The 13,617-nt window shown below is 39.9% G+C and overlaps 1 protein-coding gene across 2 annotated transcripts in view; it reads left to right on the top strand.

The window, feature by feature from the left end:
• The window catches only part of ARSK (arylsulfatase family member K), a 50,451-nt gene extending 37,119 nt beyond the window's left edge, over nucleotides 1-13,332 (top strand). For both annotated transcript variants that reach the window (XM_066273840.1, XM_066273841.1), the window contains 3 exons: nucleotides 2,017-2,241; nucleotides 10,261-10,485; nucleotides 11,622-13,332. In XM_066273840.1, the coding sequence (XP_066129937.1) occupies nucleotides 2,017-2,241; nucleotides 10,261-10,485; nucleotides 11,622-11,911 (740 nt within the window). In that variant the 3' untranslated portion in view covers nucleotides 11,912-13,332. The remainder of the gene's footprint in view (nucleotides 1-2,016; nucleotides 2,242-10,260; nucleotides 10,486-11,621) is intronic.
• Nucleotides 13,333-13,617: the final 285 nt, after the last annotated feature.

Below are 13,617 nucleotides of genomic sequence, written 5' to 3' on the forward strand. Positions count from 1 at the left end.
CTTTAGGCATGTACTCTACCTCAGGGCCTGTTAGTCACTGTTCCCTCTGCTAGAGATGCCCTTCCCTTTGCTTTTTACATGGCTGGCTATTGTCAGTCTTTAGCTGTTGGCTATCAGCAACTCAGGAATATCTTCCCAACCACTCTAAGTAAATATACCAGCCCCATCACCCTACTCTAGTCTATACTTTGCTTGCTTACAGTATAATCTTTAATTATTTTGTCTATTTACCTGTTCATTGTCCATATTCCGTGAAGAATGTGAGCTTCAGGAAGGCAGAGACATGCAGTCTTATTCAACATTGAATTTTAGGTACCTAGCTTTGCATCCATAGTGCCTACTCACAGTAAGAACTCAGTAAACATTTACTAGCAATTATAATACGCTGTTGTAACCACAGTCGTGTACAAGTGTGGGCTCTTGCAGGGCAGAGTGATTCACTCTACCTGGACGACTGGGGAATGCTTCACCAGGGAGGAAATGCTTGAGCTGTGTCACAAAGGAAGAATGGCAATTTGCCAAGTAGACGGAGAAAAGGCATTGGACACAGAAGGCAGAATACGTACTGAGGCAAGAAAGTCTAAACTAATTATTATTAGTTCAGGGGACTAAGTTGTTAGGAATATGAAAGTTAAGGGTTGGATAGTGGACAGGAGCTTTGTGTGTCATGCTAAAGATCTAAGCAATGAGAAGATGCAAAAAGGTTTAAATGGAGTGTGACATGATTAGATATTTTAGAAAGATACCCACCAGAGTAGCACAAAGAATACTGTGGAAGGGAGAGAGGAGTTCAGGCAAGAAGACCAATTAGGAAGCAATCACAGTTGTCCAGCTGAAAGATCCTGATGGTGGTCTGAATTCCGTAATAACTCTACAAAGCCCTGGGTTTCGGTTCTGTCTGAACCTCTGGATCACCTGTGGTTTTTGTTTATTGTTTTTAAAAATAAATTCCAGCCTGACCGGGCAGTGGCACAGTGGATAGAGCGTCGGACTGGGATGCGGAAGACCCAGGTTCGAGACCCTGAGGTCGCCAGCTTGAGCAAGGGCTCATCTGGTTTGAGCAAAAGCTCACCAGCTTGAGCCCAAGGTCGCTGGCTCGAGCAAGGGGTTACTCAGTCTGCTGAAGGCCCGTGGTCAAGGCACGTATGAGAAGGCAATCAATGAACAATTAAGGTGTTACAATGCGCAACGAAAAACTAATGATTGATGCTTCTCATCTCTCCGTCCTGATGTCTGTCCCTGTCTATCCCTCTCTCTGACTCTCTGTCTCTGTTAAAAAAAAAAAAAAAAAATTTTGTTTTTAAATAAAATCCAGACCTCTGTATCCCAGATTGAGGAACTGCCAAAGTAAGGATGACTCTTCTCTCCAGACTCTGCCTTTCTGTGATTCTCTTAATGATAATGAGGAGGAAGCTTCAGGACACTATGAAACAGGGACTGATCAGAGGAATTTTACTGTCCAGGTGTTCCCTGTCCCAGACTGTGCTGACCACACTCATATGCTGTCTGTACTGGTTCAGCCCTTCAAAGATGGGATTTCCTTAACCCTCTGCCACCTTCATGGGCATGATCTGGTGATTGGGGATTTGGTAAAGGGTAGCAGAGGAGTTCTGACCCCTCTTACCACCTCCCATTGGGCAAAAACTGCGGGTCAGTGTGGTATCGACCCTTTTATTACCTGAGACATGTGTGGTGCTGCTGTCCAGACGTCTTTCTTTTCTCGTTCGAGTCACTAAAGGGGAAAATTTTTCTCCTATTCAATAGAAACAAAGAAAGCATAATAGCATGACCTTCAAATAAAGAAACTATCCTATAAGTATTATATTTTTTGCTTCCTCTCTCTTGTTTATCATCTGAGGAACAGGCACATGGTATTACTTACTTAAGAGCAGTAGATAATATTCAGATGTTAAGCATCCTGAAAAACTCCTATAGGACAGAACTGTTATAAACTTATTATGATAGAATAAAACATTAACTAAAAGCTAATTAAGATTTATCTTGATCATATTGTAGGTGAAATTATTTTGGCTCTTCGCCAGTTAGATCTTCTTGAGAAAACTATTGTCATATACACTTCAGACCACGGAGAGCTGGCCATGGAACATCGTCAGTTTTATAAAATGAGCATGTACGAAGCTAGTGCCCATGTTCCACTCTTGATTATGGGACCGGGAATTAAGGCCAACGTACAATTATCAGATGTGGTTTCTCTTGTGGATATTTACCCTACTATGCTTGGTAAGTAATGTCCAATAATTCTGTAAATCTTTATTTGTAATAATGCTGGAGAATGAATAAACAAAGTAGTCAGAGGCCCTGCTGACTTGCTTATAACCTTGAGTAATTCCTTTAACTGTGAGTCAAATCCATATCTGAAAGGTGAGGATATTCCTCAGGTTCCTTTGGCCTTCAGTTATAGCCATTTTTCCTTCAAAAATTCACAATCAGGATATGGCTATAGAGCAAGCCACGTAAGATACTCAAGTTCATAACTTCAGAGGTATGATTTATCATTTGATTTTCTGCCTTCCTAAAATGTCAGCACTTCCCTTCCTGATTATTTCATCCACTTTGAGACTTCTAACTTTGTACAGTGTTAGCCAGTCCCTTAATCTGATGCTCTGAACATTTCTTCCAAGATTCTTTAGATTGTTCTGTGCTCTCTGCTTTACTAGTTTCCTACAAGCATAACTGCAGGTCTGGGACAGCAACCTTTGGATAATGGAAGCTAGCAGTTTTTAATAAAATAACGCTATCATCAAATGTCAAATTCATAGGGAATTATATAGAACTATTAGTTTCTATCTAAATTAGCAGACTACTTTAAATTCAATATGATTTAAATATCATTCTTCCAATGTTTTGCTTTGTTTGTTTTTTAGAGAGGAGACAGAGAGGCAAAGAAGCAGAGATACAGGGAGAGAGATGAGAAGCATCAACTCTTAGTTGCAGCACTGTAGTTGTTCACTAATTGCTTCTTATATGTGCCTTGACTGGGAGGCTCCAGCTGAGCCAGTGACCTCTTGCTCAAGCCAGCGACCTTAGACTCAGGCCATGACCATGGTGTCATGTCTATGATCCCATGCTCATGCGGTGACCACGGGTTTTCAAACCTGGGTCCTCAGGGTCCCAGTATCCCAGGTCGACATTCTCTCCACTGCGCCACCACCTGGCCAGGCTATTCTTCCACTGTTTTAAAGAGCCATCAGCTACAAAGAGTACCATCAATTTGTAGATAGATTTAGGTGAAAGAAAAAGATAGCACAACATAAGATATATATGTTTAAAATGTATATAAATGTGAAAGAAATGTCTCTGAAAATCAAGAAATTAAGAGAATACTTTGTATCTCCTTTCCACTACAAAGTCTTTCCTTCTTTTACCTAAAGGCTATTCCAGGGTCTTAACTATCCTTACAGTTAATTTCTATCACTGTCCTTTCCTTTCCTTTTTTATTTCATATCACTTCCTTATATATTTGAACACTTCTTTGATGTTTTTTTCTCTAATGTATATATATTTTTATATTCATTAATTTTAGATAAAGAGCAGAAAGGGGAGAGAAAAATGTTGATTTGCTATTCCACTTATGTATGCATTAATTGGTTGATTCTTATAGGTGCCCTACCTGGGGATCGAGCCTGCAACCTTGGCATGTGGGGATCCTGCTCTAACGAACTGAGCTAACCAGTCAGGGCTCCTGATGTATATTTTTAATATCAGAGTCTTAGTCGTCATTTGCTGGTTCCTTTATCTCGAAGTAATTAACACAGTCATATCTCTGCCACTTTCTGGCACCACCAATCCCTATTACTTTTCCTCATTTCTGTTTTTGAAAGAAATCTGTAGACCCTGGCTGGTGGCTCAGTGGATAAAGCATCAGCCCAGCAAATAGATATCCCAGGTTCAATTCCTGGTCAGGACACACAAGAGAAGCGACCATCTGCTTCCCTCCCTCTCCTTCTTCCCCTCCCACAGCTAGTGGCTTGATGGGTTTGAGCTTTGGCCTTAGAGGCCCTGAAGATAGCTCAGTTGATTCGAGAATTGGCCCCAGGCACTGAGAATAGCTTGGTTGATTTCAGCATCAGCCCCAGATAGGGATCCTGGTCAGTGCCCATGTGGGAGTCTGCCTCTCTATCTCACTTTCTCTCACCTAAAAAAACAAACAAACAAAAAAGGTGTATATACAACTATGTATATTTGTAAGTCTCTCTCTCATTATCATCTTTGTAGTTTTATGAATTGTAAAGCTGGTGGCCATGGCCTTGCAGGTTTATGTTGGATTCAGGCGGACGTTAAAGGAACTGTGGAGCCAGAAAATGGTGGGCCATTCCGTTTATTAGAGTCTTGCAACAGCAGATGAGCAAGCAGGCAGAGAAAACCACTTCTCTCTCTCTCTCTCAGGGCTGACAAGCAAACAAGCAGGGGGGAGGGAGGGCGAGGGAAGACCCCTTCTCTGGAAAGCAATAGCAAAAAATGGCCGCTCCCAATGGCCACAGGCAATCCGCAATCTACAAGGTGCCACCCTGAGGGCAAGCACCAGCAGCCTTACATGGACTAGACACACGTGGTGCTGCCCCGTGCTCATGCACCAATCAGGCAAAGTACAAGCAAGCAAGCCTAACACACTTGTTTGCCCAAGATGAATATATGCTTATTTATATCGGCATTTCTTTATAGCTTCCTCCCCTGGCTTTTCCTTATGTAGAACTTTCCCCACCCCTCCCCATTTCCAATGAAAAGCCTACTGAAGATCATCATATTTGATTAACTTTTTAGCCTTTTGTTTAATGAGGTACAGTGATTAAGGTTGGGGAGATTATTTCTGAGTTTTCCTCCATATATTTTATGGTGCTATCTGGCATTCTGTTTATCTTCTTGACTCTAGAGCTAAATGATACAATATCTTTAGGGAACTATGTACAGTATATCCTAGCCTGTTCCTAGTCATCCGTTCACCTTATGTGTTAGCTGATTAATAAGCATTGTTTAATCATTTTTCTTTAAATATTGTTTATATTTTCCCATGATGCACATTTTCTACCTTACAATCTTAAGATAAAACAATATACACACACACCTATCTAATTTTAAAATTCCAGTATTAGAAAATAAACTATATACAGTAAGATTTATCTCCATGGATATATATTATAGTACTGTATTAAAAAATTTAAGCCCTAGCCAGCTGGCTCAGTGGTAGAGCATCAGCCCGGCGTGTGGAAGTCCTGGGTTTGATTCCCAGGCAGGGCACACAGGAGAAGTGCCCATCTGCTTCTCCACCCCTCCCCCTCTTACTTCTCTCTCTCTCTCTCTCTCTCTCTCTCCCGCCGCCTCCTCCTCCTCCTCCTCCACTCATGCTCAATTGAAGCGAGCTGGCCTGGGTGCTGAGGACGGCTCCATGGCCTTCACCTCGGGCACTAAAAAAATGGATCCCATTGCAGATGGGCAGAGCATCGCCCCCTAGTGGGACTGCAGGGTGAATCCCAGTTGGGAAGCATGTGGGGTCTGTCTCTGCCTTCCCTCCTCTCACTAAAAAACAAAAAAAGAATGCTTAATTGCTAGTGAATTAAATTGCAAAACCCTCATTGTCAGGATCTCAGTGGAGGGTTTGGATAGGCATTCTACATAGCCAGTGTTTTTTTAACCCCCTATCTACAAACCAGTGCCAGACTGCCGGAAATTTTGTGCCAGTTCACAAAAGAGTTAACCACCCTGATGTTGTATGAAGACCAGTGGTTGAAAAACACTGACATAAAACCATTTTGGTTTTATTTTATTTATTTTCTTTTTTTTCAATTACAGTTGACATAAGATATTTAGTTTCCGGTATACAACACAGTGATGAGGCATTTATATAACTTCCAAAGTGATCACCTCCTACCACCATACACAGTTATTGCAATATTATTGACTGTATTTCTTATGCTGTCCTTGACATCCCATGACTGTTTTCTAACTGCCAATCTGTACGTGTTATCCCAGCGTTCTTTCACCCAGGCCTCCAGACCCTTGACATCTGGCAACCATCAACTTTTGCCTCTGTATCTATGAGTCTGTTTCTGTTTTGTTTGTTTGTGTTGGGTTTTTTTTTTTTAGATTCCACATAAAAGTGGAATCATTGTATTTGCCTTTCTCTGTCTGACTTATTTCACTTAGCATAATACTCTCTAGGTCCATCCATGCTATTGCAAATGGCAAAAGGGAATCCTCATCCCCTCTAGGTGGGGTTGCAAATTAGTATAGCCTATTTTGTTTTTACTGTCTGAAATGTATTGGGAAGTTGAGTAACTACAGTAAAGCAAGTGCAGTGTTGAAGGGTCAGAGACCCTGGTCCGCCTAAATTCAGATCCCTCCTTCAGTATTCACCGTTTGGCCTTGGGCAAGTTACTTAATATCTCTGGCCTTCAATTTTCTTATCAATAAAATGGAAATAACAGTGGCTATTCCATGGTTTAGAACAATGACTAGAACATTGACTAATAATTAAATACTATATATTATCATTCCTATTTTTTGTTTATCTTAGGTATTCCCTTAAAATGTACATAGTTTGCATCATTGCCTTACCAGTCTGATGCCTTATCTACTTATATATGGTCAGGAAGAAATATAACCTTTTCTCTCTTAAGGAGACCACCACATATATCCAGGTCTGCATTTTTACCCCTTACTCTTTTAAATTTAAGTCACTCTATTTAGAATCCTGAAGTTACCTTTAGTCTTCACTAATAAGATAAGCTTTTCTTAGAAAGATAAGATTTTCTTAAAATGTAATTAGATTTGCCAGAAGAAAAAATATGAAAAATGGTTTTAAACAAAGATCAATGAGCTTTCTGAAAAATAGCTTAAGCTGAAGTGCTTTTAAGAAAATTATTGATAAATATATGAGAAATGAATACACAGTTTCCTGAGGCACAGACAAATTAATAAATACATAAGGTATTTTTTAAATTCTATGGATATTTGATATGAGTTTTGTACAACATCAGTTTACAAAGGTATATTATTCTACTACTGATAATGGACTGGGCACCTGAAACCTGTATAATTACGTTAACCAGTGTCACCTCAATTAAAAAAATAATAGACTGGAAATAAGTCATAATATCTCTTGCCTGGACTCCTGCACTATAACTTCCTAACTCCTCTCTTCTACCTGTATCCACTTTTAGTCAATTTGCCATACAGTAGTTGGCATCAGACCACTCTGCTCAAAATCCTCTACTGGTTTCCCATTTCCCTTAGAGTAAAACCCAAAATCTCTAATTGGGCGTGGTAGCCCAACATGAACCCTTCCCCTCCCCAATTCATCTTTTACAGTTTTACCCCTCACTACTGTGCTCCAGCCACACGGGCACCTTGGTGTTTGGGGAATGAGCCAAGCAGGTTCCCGCCCCGGCCTTGACGCTCGCTATTCTGTAGGCTAATGCCCCTCCAATCTAAAGGGCTCACGCTAGCCTTGCCTCTGGTCTCTATTTAAATGAGACATCATCAGAGATTTCTTCATTGCACTGACTGCCATCTGACATGTCTGTCCAGCTCCCTCAGTAGAACAGAAGCTCTAAGAAAGCTTATCTGCTTTGTCCAATGTTTTTTTCCTACTCCTAGATAAGAACCTAATTTGTTGAATAACTGAAAAAAAAATTATGCTTAAATGTACTTTTATCCCCGCTTACTACTTACTTCCCATATAAACAGGAGAATAATGTAAATTTTCTTAGGCTTTCAAGCTTCTTTAGGAAAATTAGGCTATGAATAGATATAAAATAAAGTACGTGTAAGTATTAAAGGTTATTAAAATGCTAAATGAAGGAGCCTCCCAGTCAGGGATATATGCCCTTTAGTCCCTGCTTCCCGACCATCTTCACAGTCCTCTTCTCCCCCTTCCCGCTCCTCGCTAGTGTGGCCACCGACGGCTGACACACACAAGGGGCTGCCTGACCCAGCCTATTCCCTGGCTCCCGTCTTTCCTTACAGGGACCTTACGGTAAGCAATCTACTGTCTTGTAGTGCAGTTATTTCATCTTGGGCAGTCCCTTTCTCTCGTGCATGTTCTCTTTAACATCCTTCCTCCTCCTTCTCCTTGTTTTTAACCAGTTATCTTTAGAATAATTTTTTCTTTTTCCCCTTCCTTCTTTCCTTCCTTCCTTCCTTCCTTCCTTCCATCCATCCATCCATCCATCCATCCATCCTTTCCCTCTCACTGTCTCTCTCTCAAAAGAACGCCTTGATAATGATTGGTGGCAGAAGATTAATACCTGCAATATGCCTCTTCCAAGGAAATGGAAGATATAAATTTTAAATTAAGTTCCATGTAAAACAGGCACTTTCAGAAGACTTAGAGAAGTCTTTGTCTATTTCTTTATTCTCCTTAATCAACCTGTTTTTTCTCAAATACATATAATCAAATTTAATTAATTTTCATATTCAATTTTGTTTAATTTTTAGCAACACAGATCCATTACTTTCTATTTTTCACTGGAAATATTTAATTATACCTAAAAACATAAAACACTGAAACCAGAAAAGGGGTGGGTAGGTAAGGCAACTACACTCATTTTGGAACTATCCTGAGTACCCAGCCATAATTAATGGTATTTTTCTATAAGAAAAAGATAGTTTGAATTATTAAACCCTGAAGAGCAATTTTTACATATTACATTATAAGTACCTCGTTCTTACAATCTCTTTTTAAGTTAGACATTTCCATGCTATGGTTTATATATCTACATTTGATGAAGAAAATAAATTATTTTTCCCTAAATCATTTAATCTAGAATTTCCCAACAAATGTTCTGCAAAATACTAATTCCTCATGGCACTACTTGGGGGTAAAAGAAAGTTCTGTCATCAAATAACTTTGGGACACAGGCCATACTATATACCACTTTCAAAGGTTTATGATACAAAGCAGTAGTAAATTTACATATACATAAATTTACCTATTTAATTTTAACTATTGTTTGCAAACATGTGATGAATAAACCCCTTTGTCATACAGGTCTTATTAATGTCTCACGAAAGGAATGTGAGAAACATCTGTGATTATTTAATCATTCAGAAATTAAGGACTGATAATATTAATATTTGTTGAGGGTTTCCTATGTGCCAGGCACTGGTCTCAGAATTTTACATAAATTTTCATACTGAAACCTAAAATAAACCTACGAAACACAGGTATTATTGCCGCGAACCAGCACAGCTAATAATTCCAGGTCCTGAGGTAGAACGGCGCAGAATTAGGAAAACAGACTCACCAAGAAAAGAGAATGGGATCAAGAGGCCTCTGCAATGCTGATGGCAAGATCAGAGAGAGAGAGCCCCCGGTCTGCCTCATTTTATAGTGTAGAAATTAAAGCCTTTAAGCCAATTTACAAATAAGGAAGTCTCTAATACAAAGCCACTTATCTGAGGTATAAAAGGGATTCCTCATAAGAGTGCACCACCCCACATCATGTAACAGTCAAGGGTGTGGGGAAAAGCTTAGTTTTGAGAAGATCTTAGCATTAGAAGGATGTTGAAAAGATCTTAGTATTAAAAGGGTGTGTGGAAGATCATAGTATGAGAAGACTGGAAAAGAGCTTAGTCTTAAACTAAGCCCTAGGCTGTGAGGATTTTGTCAGCTTATAGCCTGTCTCCCACATAGTAGTATTACTCCCTTTGTACAGATGAGGAAATTGAGTACTAAGTTATTGAGTACTAAGTCCCTAGTACTTAATAACATGCCCAAGCATGGCTAGTGGAGCAAGCACTTGGATCAAGGCTATCTATTTACAATATCCATATATTGTACAGTCTCTAGCCCAGGGGTCCCCAAACTACGGCCCGCGGGCCACATGCGGCCCCCTGAGGCCATTTATCTGGCCCCCGCTGCACTTCCGGAAGGGGCACCTCTTTCATTGGTGGTCAATGAAAGGAGCACATTGACCATCTCATTAGCCAAAAGCAGATCCATAGTTCCCATTGAAATACTGGTCACTTTCTTGATTTAAATTTACTTGTTTTTTATTTTAAATATTGTATTTGTTCCCGTTTTGTTTTTTTACTTTAAAATATGTGCAGTATGCATAGGGATTTGTTCATAGTTTTTTTTATAGTCCGGCCCTCCAATGGTCTGAGGGACAGTGAACTGGCCCCCTGTGTAAAAAGTTTGGGGACCCCTGCTCTAGCCTCTGTGATCTTTAATATCATTGATGAATGTCCAACTAATGAAAAAATGAGTTATTTTTAAATATTGTATTACTTGTATTATAGATATTGCTGGAATTCCTCTGCCTCAGAACCTGAGTGGATATTCTTTGTTGCCGTTATCATCAGAAGTGTCTAAGAATGAACATAAATTCAAAACCCTGCATCCACCCTGGATTCTGAGTGAATTCCATGGATGCGATGTGAATGCGTCCACCTACATGCTCCGGACTAACCAGTGGAAGTATATAGCCTACTCTGATGGTGTTTCAGTATTGCCTCAACTCTTTGGTAAATTTGTTGATACATTTTCTATATGTAGTATGATGTGTAATGAGCTGACCTACATAGTGTTGCCTAAGAGATCCAGTAATCATCATTATATAAATACCTGCTGCTTCTCACACTGGGACAATCTACAAAAGGTTGCCTATGTGAAAAGCAGCTTCTTTGCAAATCACAATCTGAACTCCAGAGCAAGTGCCCTAAATCTTTTGATCTGAGGCTGAAGGTTGAAACCACTGGGTTGTTTTTTTTCTGATCAGGGTATCTTCTAATACTCATGGTTATCTTTCCCAGTTAGTAGTCAGCACCCTCTCAATGTACCCTGGTTTCAACTGTTCTGGAGGATTAACATCTATATCTTATGGAGCCTGACCTTTTACATATATTATTTAATGTTCCCTGCAACCCCACAAGATGATGCCATTATCCTCATTTTATAGAGATGAGCAGGGGTCAAAGGGAGCAAATGCCTGTGCAAGGTCTCACAGCTAAGAAGTGGTAGAACTGGGATTTCAATCCTGGTCTGACTACAAAATCCATGCTCCTTTCACCCCACAATAATGCCTCCTCCCTTCATTATTCTGTGAATTAATTTTAAAGCAGCATTATTAGAATTAAGGTTTTACTTATATCCCTTGCCCCCATTTCACACATAAAATATGTATGAATGCCGTTATCAATATTCATTTCTCCCTAAGTTTCCTTTCCAGTTACAAATGTCAAAATTATTAACTCAGAATAATTGTTAGTTTGGGGCTATTGATGTGGGACAATAAAATCATTACTGCTTTTTTTCTATGCATGTCAAGGTAAGCAAAGCATCAAAATCAGGAAGAATTATGGCTAAGCCAGTTTACTAGCAATAAGGTTTGACTGTTTCTGCCATCTAAGGGAAGATAAGAAAAAAATGGGATAGCAGGATGATGGTCAGAGTGAAGATATTCTGAACATACATTTAGAGAGGTGATTAACTTTTGGTATATTATTTTACCATTTATACTGGCCTTCATCTTACTACACTGAGAGGAACTGAAAATAAAAATAAATTCTAATACATTATCTGTCACAAACTAATGACATTTTAAAAAGGATCTCATAGCATGTGATTATTTTGACAGGTATTTAATTATTTTTTCTTTCAGATCTTTCCTCAGATCCAGATGAACTAACAAACATTGCTACAGAATTTCCAGAAATTACTTACTCTTTGGATCAGAAGCTTCGTTCTATTATAAACTACCCTAAAGTTTCTGCTTCTGTTCACCAATACAATAAAGAGCAGTTTATTAAGTGGAAACAAAGCGTAGGGCAAAACTATTCAAATGTTATAGCAAATCTTAGGTGGCATCAAGACTGGCTGAAAGAGCCCAGGAAGTATGAAAGTGCAATTGATCAGTGGCTTAAAACCAGTACTAATCCAAAAACAATCTAAACAAAAAATAAGGTTCTAAAGCTATGTAGAGATATGTTAAAAGATCATGCTTAACTATGTTTTTTGTTTGTTTGTTTGTTTTGTATTTTTCTGAAGTTGGAAACAAGGAGGCAGTCAGACAGACTCCCGCATGCGCCCGACCGGGATCCACCCGGCATGCCCACCAGGGGGTGATGCTCTGCCCATCTGGGGCGTCGCTCTGTTGCAACCAGAGCCATTCTCGCACCTGAGGCAGAGGCCACAGAGCCATCTTCAGCGCCCAGGCCATCTTTGCTCCAATGGAGCCTTGGCTGCCGGAGGGGAAGAGAGAGACAGAGAGGAAGGAGAGGTTGAGGGGTAGAGAAGCAGATGGGCGCTTCTCCTGTGTGCCCTGGCCGGGAATCGAACCCGGGACTCCTGCATGCCAGGCCAACTCTCTACCACTGAGCCAACTGGCCAGGGTTATGTTTTAATTTTTTTTTTTTTTTACAGATGGAGAGTCAGAGAGAGGGATAGACAGGGACAGACAGACAGGAACAGAGAGATGAGAAGCATCAATCATTATTTTTTTTTCGTTGCGACACCTTAGTTGTTCATTGATTGCTTTCTCATATGTGCCTTGACCGTGGGGCTACAGCAGACCAAGTAACCCCTTGCTTAAGCCAGCGACCTTGGGTCCAAGCTAGTGAGCTTTGCTCAAATAAGATGAGCCTGCGCTCATGCTGGCGACCTCGGGGTCTCTAACCTGGGTCCTTCGCATCCCAGTCTGACGCTCTATCCACTGCGTCACCGCCTGGTCAGGCTAATTTTTAGTTTAATAATTACTAATTCATACTTTTAAAGAATGAACACTACTTTAAAACAAAAAAACAGTCATTACAGAATTAATTATTTTCAAAAATGATTATTATTAACATCTCATTCATACCAACTTCTAAGAACTTAATGGAAGTATTGAAAGGATGAAAGCAAACAATATAATATAGTTGCATTCTTCTGAATAATATGGAATGTAGAATAACTATTACTGATTATTACTTATGGGCCCTGGCCAGTTTGCTCAGTGGGTAGAGCATCAGCCTGGTGTATGGACATCCAGGTTCAATTCCTGGTCAGGGAACACATGAGAAGCAACCATCTACTTCTCTCTCCCTTACTCTCTCCCTTCCCTCTTCTTTACTTTCCCACAGTCAGTGGCTCCATTGGTTTGAGCATTGGCCACGGGTGCTGAGGATAGCTCAGTTGGTCCAAGAGCATCGACCTCAGGCACTAAAAATAGTTTGATTAATTTGAGCATCGGCCCAAGACAGGGTTTGCCGGGTGGATCCCAGTTGGGGTGCATACAGGAATCTAACTATCTCCCCTCCTCTCACTTAAGAAATTAAAAAATATATATTTTAAAAAGATTACTTATGAACCATAAAATAGTAATTCTATGAGTATTTGGTAGTATCTGATGAATTATTTGTATCTGATGGGATGTGGGTCATTTGTGTTTATTTGATGAGATTATTTGGAATATTTGATGGGACACAGACCCTGGATACAGTTGACTTTACTTTTTTTTTAATAGGGAATATCTGTATAAGGTATAAGCTTCAAAAGGTACAAAGGAGTTAACAATGAGCATGAAGTCTCCCTTTCCCAGTCCTCCAGCCACCCAGTTTCCCTTCTGCGAAGCCAATACTTTAATCACCTTCATATGGATCATTTTAGAGACAAACCAC

Source organism: Saccopteryx bilineata, chromosome 4 (assembly GCF_036850765.1).
Source record: "Saccopteryx bilineata isolate mSacBil1 chromosome 4, mSacBil1_pri_phased_curated, whole genome shotgun sequence".
NCBI lineage: Eukaryota > Metazoa > Chordata > Mammalia > Chiroptera > Emballonuridae > Saccopteryx > Saccopteryx bilineata.